Consider the following 22,355-nt stretch of genomic DNA (forward strand, 5'->3'; position numbering starts at 1 on the left):
AAACAAACTCACGCGTCTCTTTTCTTCCCTTCAATTTCCCTGATTTAATCTTAGGTCTTGATTAACTAAATGGATGGTTAAAATTACTTTCTAGCCTTTTTAGCCAAATAAACTTCCTATCATATCTCCCACCCCTATAAATATAACTAACAGGAGAGGTTATAAATTTCCTCCTCTAGTTGACACAAGTCCAAAAACTTCATTGGGTGATCAAACAACAAATCCCTTCTACATACCCTTCCACCATGAAGACAACGGGGGTCATCTCTCCGGCCACCACCTTCCACCACCGCTCTTCTTTGGTGGCCACTTCTCATTGTCTTCCTCCGTCCACCAGTAATGCTCTCTCTCTCTCTCTCTCTCTCTCTCTCTCTCTCTCTCTCTCTCTCTCTCTCTCTCATAAAATGTATGATTGTATGTATCCATATGAATACCAATGAATGTTGTTTGAAACCGTTTTACTTTTGTCGTATTTTTTAACTCAGAAGTCAGGTCAATATTGAGTTTCTGTGAAGTGTTAATATATGATAAAAAAAAATGATAAAGAAGAAACAAGGCAGCTTGGACAGGCTTGTTTGATTTAGAGAGAGAAAAAACAAGTTTATAATCGTTATCTTTCAGAAATCCATGTGGAATCTCTCTATGAGCATGTGTTGGATTCCACTGTTTAAATGAAGCAGAAAATACAATAATCTTATTCATAATTTTAACTTTATTCCTTTCTGCTTTGATTTCAATCACTTAATGTTATTGTTAGTATACGTAATTGAATCTAATTAATCTCCAATTGTTGTTACGTATTGCAGGAAGTGTACCTCTTAGAAACAACAATTTCCAATGCAAAGCCGTATCAAAGTCGCGTATACAAGGCATGTTCATCCTCCGAAATTCAAAATCAATTTTAAATAGAAAACACTAAGAATCACATTAACAATTAGTTATACATGTTATTCTGATATCATACATACAATTAGTTATGTGTTATTTTGAATATCATACATAATATAGCCTTATAATGGTTATACCATGTCCCTCTAGCTACATATTATTATATTTTGTGATAGGGTGTTTATCGAATCGAATAACGAATTTTCGAATTACTTGAATCGAATTTTTCGAACAATTTTTATTTTTGCTTGAATTCGTATTTGGTTCAAATTCGTATTTGCAGTAACACCGCACATGTTAAGGGGCAGAATTTTGTGTTTAGCACGGTAGGGTTTGCTATTCAGAAAGTGGTAGCGGCGCAGCTTGTTGCTCGTCTACCTGCCATTATTTTGTAATCATATTACATTTTATGTGTTTGATTTGCAATATAATCTTAATTAAAACTGGTCAATTCGTATTCGAATTAAAACGCCAATTCGTATTCTTTTCGAATTTGATCAAAATTTCGCATTCGAATCGAATTCGGATAAATTCGAAAAAAATCGTTTTGATTCAAATTCATTTAAAATACGTAAATTTATTATGGGCTATTTGGGCTTGGTAATTGGCTAATTTAGGGCATAGATTAAATTTATAAATTAACTTATATTATCACTCCAATTAAAGTTATATGTGTATATTATATATAAATATGTATAATTTCAAATCGAATCGAACTTAAAACTATAACTTCATATTTGATTTACTTGACTCGAATTCAAATTTTTGATAATCGAATCGAATTATTGATAATTGAATCGAAATTTTCGAATCTGAATCGAATTCTGAACACCATATTCTGTGATTACGTTATATGTTAAGTTCGTTATATAATTTTTACATAATTTTAATTAAAAATGGTTATAGAAGTAAAAAAAAAAATATTATTGATAACAATAATTGTTGAAAGAACCCAATAATAATTGATAATGTCATTTAATAATTGATAGTGTCATTTATATGTGATACTCTATTACTCAATTTGTGATTAAAAATGGTTTTTGAAGTCAAACATGATGGAAGGACCCTATAATAATTGTTTTTTTTTTTCATTTATTATATGATACTATATTACTCAATTTGTGTTTGCTTTATTCCAACAAGGCATCATAGATACGTCTATTTGGTATGGGGTAATAAAATAGACGAGGAAATGGAATGGACGAGATAATAAATTCAAAAAAGGAATGAAGACGGGTGGCAGCAAAGACAGGTGGTGGTGGTGGTGGTTAGCGTAGGCGGTAGTGGTGAGTAGCAGGTGGGTGGCAGCAACGACAGGTGGTGGTGGTTAGCGTAGGCGGCGGTGGGCAGCGGTGTTCGGTGACGGTGGCCGAGGTCGGCAGTGGCGTTTGTTCGTGGTGGTGGAGGGTGACGAAGGCAGTGGGTGGCGGGTGGAGGCGAAACGGGGTGGCGGTTGGCGGCCGCAGGTGTTGACGATGGGGAGGTGGTCAGTGTTGGGGCCAATGGTCGGTGGCGGAGGGTGACAGCGGGGGTGGTCGGACAGTGACATAGGGTGGCCATAGTGGTTGTCAGCGGCGGGCGATTGCAACGACGATGGATGATGATGGTGGCGGGTGGTGGTAGTTGTGGGTGGGATGTTGATGAAGAAGGGTGAGAGGGAGTGGAATGGAAAAATAATAGGGGTGGTGGATGGAATGAATTTGAGGGAATGAAACGTCTGGTTATTCTATTACCTTACCAACCAAACACATGTTTTTTCATTCCCTCGTAATAGTCCATTTCATTCCGTTTCTTATTCCTACATACCAAACACTACTTCTGATCACGTAATTATAATATTTCTCGAAATACCAATTTTGAAAACAAAAATGAATTTACAACCTCCGCCAACAATACGCCAGATTTCCATATGTTGAAAGGTGTTCAACAACAATCAATACAAGAAAAAACACCAATAATTAATACTAAAAAGCCAATAATCAATACTAAATTATTTACGGGTTATTGTGTATTCTTGTGTGGCTCGGTGCAGAGTACTATGATGCACTTCACAAGAACGGGGCTCCATTAATCAACTGGGACGATGACAACGTGGGAGATCACATCGACACAAATAAGGTTGTTATTTGATTTTCCTTTTAAAGTGTTACATTTTGTATTTACTAACATCTATTACTACCGTGGACGTTATGCATCACCATATCAAAAGATTTTGTATCCAAATGACGAGATTAAATGGCTTATTGAGACAATTAAAGCAATGTTCGGTTCGATGAATGATGGAGAAATAAGTGTGTCGGCATATGATACGGCTTGGGTTGCACTCGTGCAAGATGTTAATTGTGGTGATTCCCCCCAGTTTCCATCAAGTTTGGAGTGGATCGCGAATAATCAACTGCCTGATGGGTCGTGGGGGGACCGTGTACTGTTTTTAGCTCATGATAGGATCATTAATACGCTAGCTTGCGTTATCACGCTAACTTCTTGGAACGTTCATTCTAGTAAATGTGAAAAAGGTAAATCTTTGTTACAGTTAATGTTGTCAACTTGGAACGTTCATCCGAGTAAATGTGAAAGGTAAATCTTTGTCACAGTTAATGTTGTCAACAGCATTTGTCTTGATATAACTATATATTTGTACGTCACTAAACTATTTATGCATTACACATAAAAATTATGGTGAAGTTATGTCCAAGAAAGGGGATACCCTTAAACACGAATAAAAAGAGGTGTCATGTCACCTTTTAGGTCGCTAGGTTGACGTTAAGGTGGTGTTCGTTTTTATAAACAAGATATGCGCAGGCTCTTCTGTCTGCGCCGTCTAGACCATGCGCAAACATTGTCATTTGCAGACTGTATGTTTTTCCGAAGACGTTTCATTAAAAAACGTTTGTGCGAGCTCTTCTTGGTGGAAACTTGGCCCAACCACTTCTAAGATCTGCAGAAAGTTAAACACCACCACTGTCCACCACCACCACTGTCCACCACCACCACCCACCTCCACCGCCCACCACCACTGTCCACCACTCACCACCACCGTCTACCACCATAACCATCGTCCACCACCCACTGTCCACGTCTACCACCACCCATCACCATCGTCCGTACACCACCACCAGTTTATTTTAGAAGTCTACATACGCTATAAAACAAACAACATTCTTTCTTAGAGACTGCAGAGGTTTGGTCCACCTTTTCTTCTACAGATGTCTCCGCAAACTGCAGACATTTTACCTCTTAAAAAACAAACTGCACCTAAGTCACTAAAAACTGATGGTTTCAACCAAAAAAAAGGTCACTAATGCTTGCCTACTACACTCAGGAGTGAAATTTCTTAAAGAAAACTTACGTAAACTTGAAGACGAGAATGAGGAACATATGCCGATCGGTTTTGAAGTAGCGCTCCCTTCGCTTATAGACATCGCAAGGAAGCTAAAAATTGAAATCCCAAATGATACTCCTGCCTTGAAAGAAATCTATGCGCGACAAAAACTAAAGCTCACAACGTAAGTACTTTTACGCGCTTTCTTTTTTACGATCAATAGCAAATTAGGTTGCTTTCGTAGGGCATGACACTGGAAATTAGCATATTTGTGACACTTTATTTGTGACGAAAAGGATACCGATGGAAGTAGTACACAAAGTTCCCACAAGTTTACTTTATAGTTTGGAAGGAATGGCAGATTTGGAGTGGGAAAAACTTCTAAAATTGCAATGTAAAGATGGGTCATTTCTCTTTTCTCCATCATCTACTGCTTTTGCACTCATGAATACAAAAGATGAAAAGTGTCTTCAATATCTAACAAATATTGTTACCAAATTCAACGGTGGAGGTATGTTTAATTAGTTGGTGGTTTATGGAGTTCAAACTTTTGTAGTTCTTGAAAAGGGAAAGTTAGTAGTTATGGAATTTTATGAAGTTATTGTGTTTTGATCATTTTGTAGTTCCAAATGTCTACCCAGTGGATCTTTTCGAGCATATTTGGGTAGTTGATCGGCTTCAACGACTTGGTATTTCTCGTTATTTTGAGTCCGAGATTAAGGATTGTGTTGAATATATCTATAAGTATTGGACAAAGAATGGGATTTGTTGGGCGAAAAACGCGAATGTACAAGATATTGATGATACCGCAATGGGATTTAGGGTGTTAAGAATGCATGGTTATGAAATTACTCCAGGTTAGAGATCATAGTAGTTTTGTTAGTGATTACCAACCGATTTCCAACGCCATTAAAAGTTTACCATTTCCTTTTTCTTGGGATTTTGTATGATCCGATGGTAATCCGTCGGTAATCATCTATAAATTTTTGTGGGTGAAATTATGTTTTCTACTAACGCGCTAGACATTCTCTTTAGGGACGAGCCCAAATTAACTTGTGTTTTTTGTGACAGATGTATTTCGACAATTTGAGAAAGATGGTCAATTCGTATGCTTTGCTGGCCAATCAACGCAAGCAGTTACCGGGATGTTCGATTTGTATAGGGCTTCTCAAGTGCTCTTCCCCGGAGAAAAAATTCTTGAAGATGCCAAGAAGTTTTCATATGATTATTTGAAGAAAAAACAGTTGAAAAACGAGCTACTTGATAAATGGATCATCGCGAAAGACTTGCCCGGCGAGGTGTGCTAGAAACAACTATTTGTAACAAGTATTTCTACAAGCTTAATTATGCTAACTCAATGGAATGTAAATCAATAGGTTGGATACGCGATTAACATACCATGGTATGCAAGCTTACCTCGACTCGAGACTAGATATTACTTAGAGCAGTATGGGGGCGAGGATGATGTTTGGATTGGGAAAACCCTATACAGGTATTACTCCTAGTTTGTGCAGATGTGTTACTAAGAGTTTATGTAGATGTAAATAAAACTTAATAGGAAACCAATATTATATGAACATGTAAAAGTTTTAGAGGTAAAGATATAGAAAACAACTATTATGATAATAAACAAAAATGTTGATTTTCTATTTAGTTTTTTTTTTTATTTTAAGGACAAATATACATCCTCTAAACATTAGAAATTCAAATCATAGAAATCCAAATACTATATATCGTAGGCTATGGCCGACGTATTCATCTTAGAAAATGTAAAATACGGTTGGAAGAATAAAAATTATATAATAGATAAGTAAAAGTGCATGCTATGTCATAGCTATATTCAGACGGGTCCATCTTTGGTTTGTCCTGAAATATCACTTTAATCTAAATAGTTTTTTTATTGTTTTTCTCAATTTGTCTAAGAGGGTTTTCATTTTTTTATCATTTTTCCAAACACCTTAATTCCATCCAAAATTCTCAGTGGTATTTTTGTTATTATACATTTTTTTTTTCATTTTCATCCAAACTGTTTTAACAAAGAGTAAAATTGTAAAACATCAAATACTCTTTTCCATCTTATTTATTATTATCTTTGACTAATTAATTAGTTATAAATACTATAATTCTCCACAATAAAAAAAAATTTGCCTACACACATCAAAATTTATTCTACACATTTCGAAATTTATCCTACACATATTGAAATGTATCGTACACATATCAAAATTTATTATACACAACTCGGAATTTATCCTACACATCTCGTAACTTATCCTATATTCTAAATTATTATTTTTTTAAATATATATTTTTTTAAAATAAGTTACAAATTTAATGTAGTTAATTAAAGAGGAAGACTACTAATTAATAATCTATTTAAGTTTACCAATATACCCTTACAATAGTATTAAATACAAATATTAAATGAAACAAAATAAAACATTCTTATTGATTAAAAATTATTCTTTCTTCTTCTTACAAAAAAAATTATTCTCATTTGAACTCTCCCATATATATATATATATAGGGTAAGGTTCATGCGAGAACCACCTTTATTGCAAGAACCGCGAGAACCAATGTGAACACAACCTAAAATAGCTAAAAAAAAACCCTAAAAAACCTAACCCCCTCCCCCAAAAACCTAAACCCTCCCACCCCCCCCCCCCCCAAAAAAAAAAAAAAAAAAAAAAACTAAACCCCCCTCCCCCACCCCCCAAAAACCTAAACCCCCACCCTCCAAGCTAAAATGCTAAAAACTAAACCCCCCAAAACCTAAAAATATCTAAAAAATTATTTTTTTTAATATTTTTATGTTAAAATCGCTACTTTTAGTAGCAAAAAAAAAAATTTTTAATTTAAAAAAAAATTTCTACTAAAAGTAGCGATTTTCTTATAAAAAATATTAAAAAAAATAATTTTTTGTGTGTTTTTTTAGCTATTTTTAGGCATTTTTGGTTATGTTCACATTAGTTCTCGCGGTTCTCGCAATAAAATGTGGTTCCTAACGGATCTTTGTCCTATATATATATATATATATATATATATATATATATATATATATATATATATATATATATATATATATATATATATATATATATAGGGGTTGGTTAACGTACAATATTACTTAATGTACGAAGTGTACGAGATGAAATTACGCACGTTATAGAACCCAAAAACTCTAATCATGCATGTTGAAAACCATAATCACGCATGTTATGTTTTCACAGCGTACACAATGTACGTTAACCCAGATTGTACAATACACTTTCTCTCTCTCTCTCTCTCTCTAATATATATATATATACACACACACATATATATAGAGACAGAGAGAGAGAAAGTGTAGAATACAATAGTACCTTATCGTGCAAAGATACGCAAATAGAATATTGAGACACTTGTCATTCAGATGGTTTAATTCATTCACATGCAGTACATTCAGTTCAAAAGTTTATGCACATGCATTATTGGTTGTCGCTTTAGCTACAATCAAACGTAATGTCACTTAAACATAAGTGATCCATCATTGTTTACCTTTTTTATCGGCAAAAAAAGGTTGTAACACGAGAACTTTCCGGATGGTCACACGCCATTGTTTACTTATAATGTAGTGGTAACTGATAAGGTGAACAGTTGAAATCTTGTAAAGTGGAGATATAAAAGTATTTAAAAATAGATTACTCTAAAATTAAAAAAAGTTAAATATGAAATAATTTTAGGAAATGATTTTTAAAACCAACATTTTTTTAGATTCTTTCTTTCCTTTTGCTTTACATACATACACCACTCAGAAGGTGGTCTTATTAAATGTACACAACTTGTTATGCGGCTTATGCCAAATGCCAATCATTCCATGTACTATATGAGCATGTAAATCTAGTATACGAGCGTATACCATCAAATAAAATCCATCAAGAGAGAGTTGATTGGTAGGTCGAAATAATCCCGCACCCTAAAATCTTAATTTCACACCCTGTATACGAGCCGTATAACGTTATACGGCTCGTATAGAATAATTTAACATGACAAATATTTAGCCGTATAATATTATATGGCTCGTATAATGTTATACGGCTCATATATATAGAGAATAAATTAGCCTGTATAAAATTGTATACCGGTCGTATAACATTATACGGGTCATATAATATTATATTAGGTTTGGGTCGTATAATGTTATACGGCCCGTATACATGTACAAAAAAACATTCCCTTACATTTTTTTTGCAACAATCAGTTATACGGCCCGTATAACTCTATTCAGACCATATACATGTAGGGGTGTGAAAATAAGATCTTAAGGGTGTATGATATCGGATTGGTTTTTATCATTATTGTTAATGTTAATGGGGTCTCTTTCTTACTTCAAATACAGGATGGGGAATGTGAGCAATAGTAAGTACCTAGAAATGGCTAAGTTGGACTACAATTGTCACACCCCCAAAATCCACCCGCGGAATACCACCGCTTGGGAGCGTGACTGACCAGGATCAAGCCATCAATCATATCAAACCATAGCAATTAATAATAAAAGTAGTTAATATAAGTCACCATGACATGATTGATGTTTCAAAAACCAAACATCGTTTAAATAGCGGAAGCATAGTATGAAATCTCAAAATAGTTATAAGTTCAAATATCGTTCATGATCCGTATCCCACAACGACCTGCTCCTCCCTGTGCAAGCTCCATAATGTACCTAAGGTCCTGCAAGGCATGCAGCAAATAATCAACAAACTAGTTGAGCGAGTTCACAGAAAGTAAGTTCATAATGTAATGCATAAGTATAGCTAGTGGGGGCTTCCCATACTAGTGTGTACTAAAGGTGGGGGTTTCCCATGTTCATCCTGGCTAATGAGGGCTTCTCATTAACGGTACTTACTAGACTAACTTCCGACCATGTGTTCTTCTTTACCGAGAACAGGAAAACGTACAGGGTCACGTAGGCTTTACGTGACGTGCCCTTCCCCAAGGACAGTGGTACGCGTGGGGGCTACGTAGGCTTTACGCAGCGTGGCCTTCCGACCTGGAAGCCAGTAGATGGTATTGGGTTACGTAGGCTTTACGTAACGTGTCCTCCCGACCCGGGAGACATATGGCAAATATACTGGGTTACGTAGGCTTTACGTAACGTGTCCTGACTAACCTGAGGACGATGGTCTATAGTCTGGTATATGCGTAAGTACGAGTAACTCCTTTTACAATAACATATCCAACCCAATTCCCAACCCGGGAATCCCATGCCTTGGCTGTGTGAACTCACCTTGGTTTGCTCGGCAGATACACAGAAAGAGTACAGGTAGCAAGTAAATGGTCAACCACGTCCTATCATGGTTATTATGCAAGTCAGGTTCGTACATAGCACGTATATAGTATCACATATAGTCATGGCAACCACGTACACGTATCAGCAAATGGATAAACAATCTAAGTGTTCGGCCCAATCATAACCCGGCCCAACTATACAAGTCCAATCATAAAGGTTTCGGCCCAAATAATATAAGCAGTCCAATAACAATCAGTCCAACAACATAACAGTCATAGAATTGGGCCCGTGACAGTGTAGGCCCAAAACAGTGTACATGCAAAGAAGGTCTCGAGTCGCAACCAGCGATCTCGAGTCGCAACCGGTGGTCTCGGTTCATCATGGCCTGGTTACGAGTCACGGCCGGAGATTACGAGTCGCAACAGGAGGTTGCGAGTCGCAACTGGTGATCTCGACTCATCATGGTCTGGTTACGAGTCGCAACGGGACTCGCAACCGTGGTCTCGGTTTGTGCTGTTGTGGTCTCGAGTGGGGTTCCGACTCGCAACAAGCGATGCCGAGTCGCAACCGTGTGTGTAACGACTTTCCTGATTTCATGCAATTCATTTAGGCAATTCAATCATCGTTGACAGTTTCCAAAAATCAATTATCAACTAACAGTTTGCCATTCAAGAATTCATCGATCAAACAGGGGAATAAATCATCAATTCTTATGAACCCTAATAATCCCACTTATGAACAATAACAATATTCATAACACTCAATCACATTATGATCCGATTTCATGAACGTTAACTCGAATTGCATAGCCAATCAACAAGACATTATCATTAACATCATCAACAATAAATCAGATTAACAAACATCACTATTATAAGTACTCGCATCCAACATCAACAACCAATCAATTTTACTAACATACACCCTAGTTACATCGCATAACCGAATGATAGCAATCATGGCATCACATACAATCGAACATGAATTCAAACAAACATACTAACCGGTTACAAGTAACGAGATGTGATCCGAACCAGAAGGGTGATCGGATGGCCTTGTGCCGTCGGTTCCTAAACAAGCCGAGAGAGAGAGACGAGATAGAGGAGCTAGGGTTATGTGCGTGTTTTCTTGTGTTGTAACAAATGAGAGGAAAACAAGACCCTTAGTTTTGGTATAGTGGTTGCGAGTGGGGAGTGGGCCGAGCCCACTCGGTTACCTAATGGACCGAATGTAAGGTGTAAGGCCAAAGGCTTGTGTGACCGGTTATCGTGTGCAGTTTGGGTTCGGTTCAATTAACATACAACGTATATTACACAATACACATAATGACATCTCATAAATCACGTAATATTCATTAGCTCAAAATGTCACATAAACACGTAACGATACATCAAGCAAGTCTAAAGTTCGAGTTGTCACATTATCCCCAACTAATTGGAAATTTCGTCCCGAAATTTGGTATGCACTCACTGAGGAAGCTAGGTAAACTGTACCGTTCACTGATTTTCCTGGGGTGTCACATCCTCCCCCCGTTGATCTGGAATTTCGTCCCGAAATTCCGAAGTAGTAGCTTCAGCCTCAGTAGTGGTTGCCTTGTTCCCGAATAACTGGGGGTACTTTTCTGTCATCCTGTCTTCGCGTTCCCAGGTGTACTCTGGGCCACGTTTGGAGTTCCAACGAACTCGGACAAGAGGGATTCTCTTGTGTTTGAGGACCTTCACATCCCGGTCCGTGATTTCGACTGGTTCCTCAACGAACTGCAACCGCTCGTCGATAGTGAGTTCCTTGAAAGGAATGATAAGATTTTCATCTGATAGGCACTTCTTTAGGTTCGATACGTGAAAGACATTGTGAACTGCCCCGAGTTCAGCTGGTAAATTCAACTTGTAGGCTACCTTGCCAATCTTTTCTATAATTTCGAATGGTCCGACGTATCGCGGATTCAGTTTGCCCCGTTTGCCAAAACGAACCACACCCTTCCAGGGTGAAACTTTCAATAAAACCCGGTCCCCGACCTCAAATTCCAATGGCTTTCTACGCTTGTCCGCGTAGGCTTTCTGACGGTCTCGTGCTGCCGCCATGCGTTGTCGTATCTGTGCAATCTTTTCTGTGGCGTCCACTACAATCTCTGGACCCGTAATCTGACTATCTCCCACCTCTGCCCAACAGAGAGGTGACCGGCATTTACGCCCGTACAATGCCTCGAATGGAGCGGCTTGAATGCTGGTGTGATAACTGTTATTGTAAGAAAACTCCACCAAAGGGAGGTGCTTTTCCCAGCCGTTGCCGAAATCGATGACGCATGCCCGAAGCATGTCTTCAAGAGTTTGAATCGTACGCTCAGACTGTCCATCCGTCTGAGGGTGGTATGCTGTGCTCATGTCTAGTCGTGAGCCAAAGGATTTATGCATTGCTTGCCAAAGTTCTGACGTGAATCGTGCGTCGCGATCCGAAATGATGGACGTGGGCACCCCGTGCCTCGAGACAACTTCTTTAAGATAGACGTCTGCAAGTGTGGAGAACTTGTCCGTTTCCTTAATCGGCAGGAAGTGTGCAGACTTAGTGAGTCGATCAACTATGACCCATATCGTATCGTTCCCACGCTGGGATCTAGGTAGGCCTGTAACGAAATCCATGGAAATTTCTTCCCATTTCCACTGAGGTATCTTAGGCTGCTGAAGTAGACCAGCTGGTTTCTGATATTCGACCTTGACTCTTGCACATGTCAAGCATTTTCCAACATACGTAGCAATGTGGGCCTTCATACTAGGCCACCAATAGGTAGTGCTGATATCGTGGTACATTTTATCCGACCCTCGATGTACCGAATAGCGAGACTTGTGTGCTTCATCCATCACAAGTTCGCGTAAACCGCCATAAAGAGGGACCCAAATCCGGCCCGTTACATAATAGGCGCCGTCTGCCTTCTGTTCCATCTGTTGTCGTGAGCCGCGTAAGGCTTCAGCCTTGACGTTTTCGGGCTTCAATGCTTCTACCTGAGCATTTCGTATCCGTGCAGGAAGACTAGACTGAATCGTAAGCTGTAGTGCTCGCACGCGCTTCGGTAAAGTGTCCTTTCGACTAAGGGCATCAGCCACCACATTGGCTTTGCCTGGATGATACTTGATAGCGCATTCATAATCGTTTAGTAATTCGACCCATCGCCGTTGACGCATGTTCAAATCCTTCTGCTTAAGGATATGCTCGAGACTCCTGTGATCGGTGTAAATCGTGCACCTGGTACCGTACAGGTAGTGTCGCCATATCTTAAGCGCGAAAACAACAGCTCCCAGCTCTAAATCGTGCGTCGTGTAGTTGCGTTCATGAATCTTGAGTTGACGAGAGGCGTAAGCGATAACCTTGTCGCGCTGCATTAACACACATCCAAGTCCCCGAATGGATGCATCACAATAAACCACGAAGTCATCTGTGCCCTCTGGCAATGAGAGGATAGGTGCACTGCAAAGTCTATCCTTTAGGTGCTGAAAAGCAGTCTCCTGGGGCTCTCCCCAGCGATAGGTAACACCCTTCTGTGTCAGTAGCGTAAGCGGCTGAGCAATCTTCGAGAAGTCTCTAATAAACCGTCTGTAGTAACCTGCCAGACCCAAGAATTGGCGTATTTCCGTTGGCGTACGCGGTGCAGGCCAGTTCCTGATCGAATCTACCTTGGATGGATCGACATGGATCCCATCCTTGTTTACCACGTGGCCTAAGAAGTGGACTTCACGAAGCCAGAAGTCGCATTTAGAAAGCTTGGCGTACAACTGTTCCTTCCGAAGGAGTTCCAAAATAAGGCGAAGATGCTGCTCGTGCTCCTCCTGACTCTTGGAGTAAATCAGGATGTCGTCGATGAACACAATGACGAACTTGTCGAGATAGGGTTTGCACACCCTGTTCATAAGATCCATAAATACCGCAGGCGCGTTCGTTAACCCGAATGGCATGACGAGAAACTCGTAGTGACCGTAACGAGTTCTGAAGGCTGTCTTGGAGACGTCCTCATCCCGGACTCTCAACTGATGGTACCCAGACCTCAAGTCTATCTTCGAGTAGTAACACGACCCTTGCAATTGGTCGAATAAGTCGTCTATGCGTGGAAGAGGATAACGGTTCTTCACCGTCACCTTGTTGAGTTCACGGTAGTCGATGCACATCCTGAACGTACCGTCTTTCTTCTTCACGAAAAGCACTGGAGCTCCCCAAGGCGAAGAGCTTGGTCGTATGAAACCCTTTTCCAAGAGTTCCTGCAGTTGCTTTGACAATTCCTCCAATTCTGATGGAGCCAGACGATATGGTGCGCGAGCTATGGGTGCTGCTCCTGGAGTGAGCTCGATCTGAAATTCGACCTGACGATGAGGCGGTAAGCCAGGTAAGTCTTCAGGAAACACCTGAGGGTAATCGCGTACAATTGGAATATCCTCCAATTTCTTTTCCTTTGCTGATGCGTCTGTAACGAGAGCCAGAATGGCTGCGTGACCTTTTCGTAAGCACTTCTGAGCCTTCAAGAAAGAGATGACGCCAACCACAGCACCACTCTTGTCGCCTTGAACTTCTAGAGGTTCCTGACCCGAACGAGGAATGCGAATAACCTTTTCGCTGCATAAGATTTCTGCCTGGTGTTGGGACAACCAATCCATCCCAATCACGACGTCGAAGCTACCCAAAACTATGGGAATGAGATCAATAGAGAAGGCTTGACCAGCTAAGATAAGATTACAACCTTGAACTACGTGCGTGGCTTCTAGACTTTTACCGTTAGCTAACTCTACTACGTGTTTGGTGGGTAAAAGTGTTGGTGCACGTTTTAGCAGTTGACACATTTTCACAGACATATAGCTTGTATCCGCACCCGAATCAAACAAAACAGTAACGTAAATATTGTCGAGGAGAAACTTACCCATAACAACGTTGGGATCGTTCACTGCGTCGCCCCGACCTAGTACGAATGCACGACCACGAGCTTCATTGCCGTTATTGTTGTTGTTCCCGCCGTTGTTATTCCCATTGCCTTGGTTATTGTTGTTGCGATTCTGGTTCAACTGAGGGCAATCGCGTTTGAAGTGACCTTCAGCCCCACACTGGAAACATCCTCGGTTCCCACGCTGTGGCTGCTGCTGCTGCTGCTGGTTTTGTGGAGCTGGTTGCTGAGGCTGCTGATTCTGATTCGCAGGACGAGGGCTCCTGCAGTCTTTGGCCTCGTGCCCCATCTTAAGACACCTTTGACAGCGACCCTTGTTACATGGGCCGTGGTGATGCCTGTTGCAGTTGTGGCACCTGGGTTGACTACCCTGATATCTCCTCTGTCTGTGACCACCAGAGGATTGCTGACTGGGACTCTGATAGTGGTCGATTTTCTGTTGCTGAGCTTGTGGCTGAACGGTCGCTGAACCTTTACTAGAATCTCCATCCCATTTTCTTTTACTGTCACCAGATGTAGCAGGAGTAACTGAGGTGGTGACGTTAGCAGTAGCGTTAACACGCTTGGGCAGTTTATTCTGATCAACTGCCTGATCGGTGATACGGTGAGCGAGACGTTGAATTTCCTGTATGTTTTCGAGGTTAGCCGACGTCACGTGGCTCTGAATTTCTGGCGCCAATCCCTTGAGGTACAACTCAATGCGCTTGTATGGAGGGTCCACCATAGTTGGACACAGAACGGCCAGCTCATTAGACCGTTTAGTATACGCCTCGATTTCCGATCCAACCATTTTCAAGTTATACAGCTCGTCTTCTAGCTTGTGAATATCTTCCCGCGTGCAATACTCACGCTTGATGAGTTCCTTGAAATCGTTCCATGGGGTGGCGTTAGCAGCTGCCAACCCTAAGATCTGGACTTGGGCGTTCCACCAAGTCAATGCTATCCCTTCCAAAGTACCGGTAGCAAACTTGACCTTGCGAGCCTCAGGGCACTCGCACATTTCGAATACTGATTCTAGCTTCTCGAACCAGTGGAGGAGTCCCACTGCCCCCTCTGTGCCGCTGAAAGAGTTTGGACGGCAGTCCATGAAATTCTTGAACGTGCAGACTGGCTGCTGCGCGTGTTGACCTATTGTGTACGAATAGGACGAAGTTAAATACGAGAGTTAATGTAGGATCTAAAGATCCTAGTGTGTGCCTATACTGCAGGATATACTACCTGCTTGAGCTGCTGCAACTGCCGCAGCAACTTGAGCTTGAACAAGAGCCTCTAGCTGGGCTTGTGTCATGTTGATTCGTCCAGACATGATCTTCATAGTAACAAGTAGCATACGTAAGAATGGTTCGCGGGTAGGGCGATGACAGAAAAGCGTAGGCATATGGGTGTTCTCATGAAATCAAAGCATGTGTATCTAAGCGTAATGCGAGCAAAGTTCTAAACAATTCTAGCATACAGGCAATAAACATAAACCTTATTACCTAAGATGTCGAGTCTTGCACGTGGAGCGAAGCGTCGTTGTGGATCATTGAGAGCACTGTTCTGGTTATAGTCCGGTTTTAATAAAAACGTTTTCCCATATTAAAACCAAGTTCTCTATAACCAATGGCTCTGATACCAATCTGTCACACCCCCAAAATCCACCCGCGGAATACCACCGCTTGGGAGCGTGACTGACCAGGATCAAGCCATCAATCATATCAAACCATAGCAATTAATAATAAAAGTAGTTAATATAAGTCACCATGACATGATTGATGTTTCAAAAACCAAACATCGTTTAAATAGCGGAAGCATAGTATGAAATCTCAAAATAGTTATAAGTTCAAATATCGTTCATGATCCGTATCCCACAACGACCTGCTCCTCCCTGTGCAAGCTCCATAATGTACCTAAGGTCCTGCAAGGCATGCAGCAAATAATCAACAAACTAGTTGAGCGAGTTCACAGAAAGTAAGTTCATAATGTAATGCATAAGTATAGCTAGTGGGGGCTTCCCATACTAGTGTGTACTAAAGGTGGGGGTTTCCCATGTTCATCCTGGCTAATGAGGGCTTCTCATTAACGGTACTTACTAGACTAACTTCCGACCATGTGTTCTTCTTTACCGAGAACAGGAAAACGTACAGGGTCACGTAGGCTTTACGTGACGTGCCCTTCCCCGAGGACAGTGGTACGCGTGGGGGCTACGTAGGCTTTACGCAGCGTGGCCTTCCGACCTGGAAGCCAGTAGATGGTATTGGGTTACGTAGGCTTTACGTAACGTGTCCTCCCGACCCGGGAGACATATGGCAAATATACTGGGTTACGTAGGCTTTACGTAACGTGTCCTGACTAACCTGAGGACGATGGTCTATAGTCTGGTATATGCGTAAGTACGAGTAACTCCTTTTACAATAACATATCCAACCCAATTCCCAACCCGGGAATCCCATGCCTTGGCTGTGTGAACTCACCTTGGTTTGCTCGGCAGATACACAGAAAGAGTACAGGTAGCAAGTAAATGGTCAACCACGTCCTATCATGGTTATTATGCAAGTCAGGTTCGTACATAGCACGTATATAGTATCACATATAGTCATGGCAACCACGTACACGTATCAGCAAATGGATAAACAATCTAAGTGTTCGGCCCAATCATAACCCGGCCCAACTATACAAGTCCAATCATAAAGGTTTCGGCCCAAATAATATAAGCAGTCCAATAACAATCAGTCCAACAACATAACAGTCATAGAATTGGGCCCGTGACAGTGTAGGCCCAAAACAGTGTACATGCAAAGAAGGTCTCGAGTCGCAACCAGCGATCTCGAGTCGCAACCGGTGGTCTCGGTTCATCATGGCCTGGTTACGAGTCACGGCCGGAGATTACGAGTCGCAACAGGAGGTTGCGAGTCGCAACTGGTGATCTCGACTCATCATGGTCTGGTTACGAGTCGCAACGGGACTCGCAACCGTGGTCTCGGTTTGTGCTGTTGTGGTCTCGAGTGGGGTTCCGACTCGCAACAAGCGATGCCGAGTCGCAACCGTGTGTGTAACGACTTTCCTGATTTCATGCAATTCATTTAGGCAATTCAATCATCGTTGACAGTTTCCAAAAATCAATTATCAACTAACAGTTTGCCATTCAAGAATTCATCGATCAAACAGGGGAATAAATCATCAATTCTTATGAACCCTAATAATCCCACTTATGAACAATAACAATATTCATAACACTCAATCACATTATGATCCGATTTCATGAACGTTAACTCGAATTGCATAGCCAATCAACAAGACATTATCATTAACATCATCAACAATAAATCAGATTAACAAACATCACTATTATAAGTACTCGCATCCAACATCAACAACCAATCAATTTTACTAACATACACCCTAGTTACATCGCATAACCGAATGATAGCAATCATGGCATCACATACAATCGAACATGAATTCAAACAAACATACTAACCGGTTACAAGTAACGAGATGTGATCCGAACCAGAAGGGTGATCGGATGGCCTTGTGCCGTCGGTTCCTAAACAAGCCGAGAGAGAGAGACGAGATAGAGGAGCTAGGGTTATGTGCGTGTTTTCTTGTGTTGTAACAAATGAGAGGAAAACAAGACCCTTAGTTTTGGTATAGTGGTTGCGAGTGGGGAGTGGGCCGAGCCCACTCGGTTACCTAATGGACCGAATGTAAGGTGTAAGGCCAAAGGCTTGTGTGACCGGTTATCGTGTGCAGTTTGGGTTCGGTTCAATTAACATACAACGTATATTACACAATACACATAATGACATCTCATAAATCACGTAATATTCATTAGCTCAAAATGTCACATAAACACGTAACGATACATCAAGCAAGTCTAAAGTTCGAGTTGTCACAACAATAACTGCCTAGCCATGCATCAGCTCGAATGGGACACAATTCAGGAGTAAGTTTGCTATTTTGTCACATAATTTTATTACATGACAAAACAACCGATTTATTTTATTTGTTCCAGCAGGTTATAACACCATCCGCTTGAACCACCGAACCATAGCCATCTTTGAACCAAATATTCTTTTTTTTAACGACAAAGATTACATAATCGCTACTCATAAATTATACCAAATTTACCTTATGCCAGGAATTTAACCGTAGACTCTCTCCAAGAGACATAAAGCGAAGTGGTGATCTTTGAACCAAATGTTCTATAAATATTGAATTTACTAATTTGTTTTCTACTTTATACTTTATATTTGAGTAAACTGCCATTTTGGTTCCTGAGGTTTGGTCACTTTTGTCACTTTAGTCCAAAACTCAAACCTTTTAAATCTGGGTCCCTGTGGTTTCACTTTTATTGCCATTTTGGCCCAAAAATGAAATCAGCTGATATTTAGCTAAGAAAATCCTGTTATTTTGTCCTTTTCCTCATGGGCAAAACGGTCAATATGATTTTATTATAACACATTATTAATTAAATTAATGAAATCAGCTGATATTTGACCATTTTGCCCCTAAGGAAAAGGACAAAATATCAGGATTTTATTAGCCAAATATCAGTTGATTTCATTTTTGGACCAAAATGGCAATAAAAGTGAAACCACAGGGACCCAGATTTAAAAAGTTTGAGTTTTGGACTAAAGTGGCAAAAGTGACCAAACCTCAGGGACCAAAATGGCAGTTTACTCCTTTATATTTTGTTTATTCCAACCCCACATTTGTTAACAATTCAAATCCACCCCAAAGATAAATTAATTACATATTCTCTTTCAAATTAGTTATGAATATTTTTTAATTTAAAATTATCTATTGAACTAGGGTGTAAACGAGCCGAGCTGCTCGTTAATTAGCTACTCTAGATTGCCTCGTTGAATACTTGAATCGAGCCGATCTTAAACGAGCTTGAGCTTGAGCTTCACATATTGAGTTCAAGCCGGCTAGCGAGTCTAAATGACTGTTTATTTTTATATTTTTTATCTAAAAATATTAAAAATATATTTAATAATAATTACTATAGTGTGTAAATTATGACAAAATAATCAAATAATATATATTATATTATATATCAAAACATAATTATAAATATATATGAAAATAATTATAAAAATATAATTAATAAATATTTAAATAGTCAAGCCCGAGCAGAGATCGACCTTTAGAAGTAGCTAAAGATCTAATGAGCCCTAGTTCTCTTAATTGTTAAACAAGCGAACTCGAGCCTAAACAAGCTCCGACTCGGCTCGGCTTGACTCGTTTACATTAGGTTAAACCGGTTAAACCAGTCTGACCCATGGATCAGTAAGACTACTAGTTCCCTGACCGCATGGGCGTTGCATAGTGGGGGCCGGAGGGGGCGGCCGACCCCCCGAACTTTTCGCCCAGTAGTGGAGAGTATGTAGTTTTCGTATAGAAATTTTTTGGTATACACGTTTTTGACCCCCCGGTTCTATAGAAATTTTTTGGTATATACGTTTTCGACCCCCCGGTCAGAAATCTCAAGCTTCTCCACTACCAGACCGTCTGGTTGCGAAAATACCTCTTGTAACAACACTTTATGGTTTACCAATGGAACCTAATTAATTTTATGTATGCAGATGGTATCATAAGTCTGGCATCGAAAAGTTTGAGACTAGCAATATTACAAGCCTTTTGGTCTCATACTACTTAGCTGTAGCCAGCATATTCGAGCCAGAAAGGTCTGCGGAGCGAATCGCATGGACCAAAACCGCCATATTAGTCCAAACCATCTCCTCATATTTCGACTCGTCACAGCTCTCAAATGAGGACAGAACAGCTTTTCTTGATGAATTTAGAAACAGATCGTCTTTCAAACAACATTTCAAGTACTTTTGTTTCTTTTTAAAAGCGTCTCTTGTCAACTTAATGTCGTAAAACTTTTAGCGACGACTTTGATTATCTTCGTTTGGTTACACAGAAATGAACCATGGTACGAGGTTATGGTTGCACTACAAAAAACTCTACATGAGCTTGCTTTGGACGCACTCATGGCTCACAGTCAAAACATCCACCCACAACTCCACCATGCTGTAACCTCTCGATATATCCCTTATAGCTCTTGTGACAAGCCATATGTTGTCGCTAATGACACTAATAGTCTTTTTTTTTGGAATTAGTGGGAGATGTGGTTGACAAAGTGGCACGATGGGGTAGAGGTGACAGGAGATGCGGAATTGATGGTACGAACGATAAACATGACCGCTGGCCGATGGGTATCGAAAGAGCTCATAATTCATCCTCAATATCAACGACTCTCAACTGTCACTGATAACATTTGTCTTGAATTATCTAAGTTCCATAACTCCAAGGTAAAAATATTTTTTTCCTACTAGATTTGAATGGGAATTAAGATTCTTTCATTATTCACTTTAATAATAATAATAATAATAATAATAATAATAATAATAATAATAATAATAATAATAATAATAATAATAATAATAATAATTTTTCTACCTTGTAGGAGAACTGCACCACATGTGACAATAATGGGGCTAGAAATTACACTATGATAGATTTGGAAATGCAAGAGCTGGTGCAACTTGTATTGTGCGACTCACCCGATGGTCTTGAACAGGATCTGAAGCAGACGTTCCTAAGTGTCGCAAGAACCATGTACTACCAGGCGTGCTGTGACCCAAAGACGATAAATGCCCATATCTCTAAAGTATTTGAGATTGTAATTTGACTGCATTTGTAATCCCATATTTACTAGTATAATAAAAGAAATATGGTTTACGGTTTAGAAATACTAGAGTTAATTACTGTTTTCGTCCCTGAGGTTTGTCAAAAATAACGGTTTCAGTCCATTAGTTTAAAAATTGCGATTTCAGTCCATTAGTTTCATTTTCGTAACCATTTCAGTCCACTAACTTAACTCCATCCATTTATTTTGTTAACTTTGAGTTAACTAACTAATTCAGGAACGGTTTGCGTCAGTTTTAGAAACACAGGGACTTAAGTGTAAACTCTAAAACATTAAAACAAAAAAAAATAGTAAATTCCAAAAAATCAAAAAAATTCCAAAAAAACCAAACAAATTCCAAAAAATTCTAAAAAAATAATAAAAATTCTAAAAAATCATAAAAATTCTAAAAAATTCTAAAAAATCCAAAAAATCCGTTTCGGCGCGAACTGTTTCGAACCCGAACCGTTTCGAGCTTAACCGTTTCGACGCGAACCGTTTCGACCCGTACCGTTTCGACCCGAACCGTTTCGAGCTGAACCGTCCGTACCATTTCGACCGGAACCGTTTTGAGCTGAACCGTTTCGACGCGAACCGTTTCAACCGTACCGTTTCGAGCCGAACCGTTTCGACCCGTACCGTTTCGAAGCCGAACCGTTTTGAGCTGAACCGTTTCGAACCGAACCGTTTCAAAGCCGAACCGTTTCAAGCCGTACCGTTTCGAACCGAACCGTGCCGTTTCGAGCTGAACCGTTTCGAACCGAACCGTGCCGTATCGAACCGAACCGTTTCAAGCTGTACCGTTTTGACGCGAACCGTGCCGTATCGAACCGAAACGGTTCGGCTTCGAAACGGTACGGCTTCGAAACGGTTCGGGTCGAAACGGTACGGTTCGATACGGTTCAGCTCGAAACGGTTCGGTTCGATACGGCACGGTTCGGTTCGAAACGGTTCAGCTCGAAACGGTTCGGTTCGAAACGGCACGGTTCGGTTCGAAACGGTACGGCTTGAAACGGTTCGGCTTCGAAACGGTTCGGTTCGAAACGGTTCAGCTCAAAACGGTTCGGCTTCGAAACGGTACGGCTTCGAAACGGTACAGGTCGAAACGGTTCGGCTCGAAACGGTACGGGTCGAAACGGTTCGCGTCGAAACGGTTCAGCTCGAAACGGTTCGGGTCGAAACGGTACGGACGGTTCAGCTCGAAACGGTTCGGGTTCGAAACAGTTTGCGCCGAAACGGATTTTTTGGATTTTTTAGATTTTTTTTGAATTTTTATGAT

At 40.3% G+C, this 22,355-nt stretch overlaps 1 protein-coding gene across 2 annotated transcripts; it reads left to right on the plus strand.

Moving 5' to 3' along the window:
• Nucleotides 1-214: 214 nt before the first annotated feature.
• LOC110922746 (ent-copalyl diphosphate synthase, chloroplastic) lies at nt 215-21,140 on the plus strand. Of its 2 annotated transcripts, none has more exons than XM_022166959.2 (13): nt 215-336; nt 807-869; nt 2,921-3,006; nt 3,098-3,404; nt 4,211-4,394; nt 4,507-4,721; nt 4,834-5,067; nt 5,282-5,508; nt 5,587-5,702; nt 19,968-20,216; nt 20,309-20,420; nt 20,508-20,699; nt 20,855-21,140. In XM_022166959.2, the coding sequence occupies exons 1-13, from the start codon at nt 246-248 to the stop codon at nt 21,077-21,079; spliced, it is 2,301 nt and encodes a 766-aa protein (XP_022022651.1). In that variant the 5' UTR covers nt 215-245; the 3' UTR covers nt 21,080-21,140. The 2 variants fall into 2 exon arrangements, with proteins under 2 accessions (XP_022022651.1, XP_035842765.1); XM_035986872.1 differs by having other exon boundaries at nt 4,834-4,899.
• Nucleotides 21,141-22,355: the final 1,215 nt, after the last annotated feature.

This window comes from Helianthus annuus, chromosome 17 (genome assembly GCF_002127325.2).
Source record: "Helianthus annuus cultivar XRQ/B chromosome 17, HanXRQr2.0-SUNRISE, whole genome shotgun sequence".
Taxonomy (NCBI): domain Eukaryota; kingdom Viridiplantae; phylum Streptophyta; class Magnoliopsida; order Asterales; family Asteraceae; genus Helianthus; species Helianthus annuus.

Bases quoted from the DNA above. Each gene is read 5' to 3' on its own strand.
- LOC110922746 (XM_022166959.2), top strand. From the start codon at position 246: ATGAAGACAACGGGGGTCATCTCTCCGGCCACCACCTTCCACCACCGC. The intron at 3,007-3,097 runs GTTGTTATTTGA...CCATATCAAAAG, and splicing joins ATCACATCGACACAAATAAG to ATTTTGTATCCAAATGACGA. The intron at 4,395-4,506 runs GTAAGTACTTTT...TGTGACGAAAAG, and splicing joins CAAAAACTAAAGCTCACAAC to GATACCGATGGAAGTAGTAC.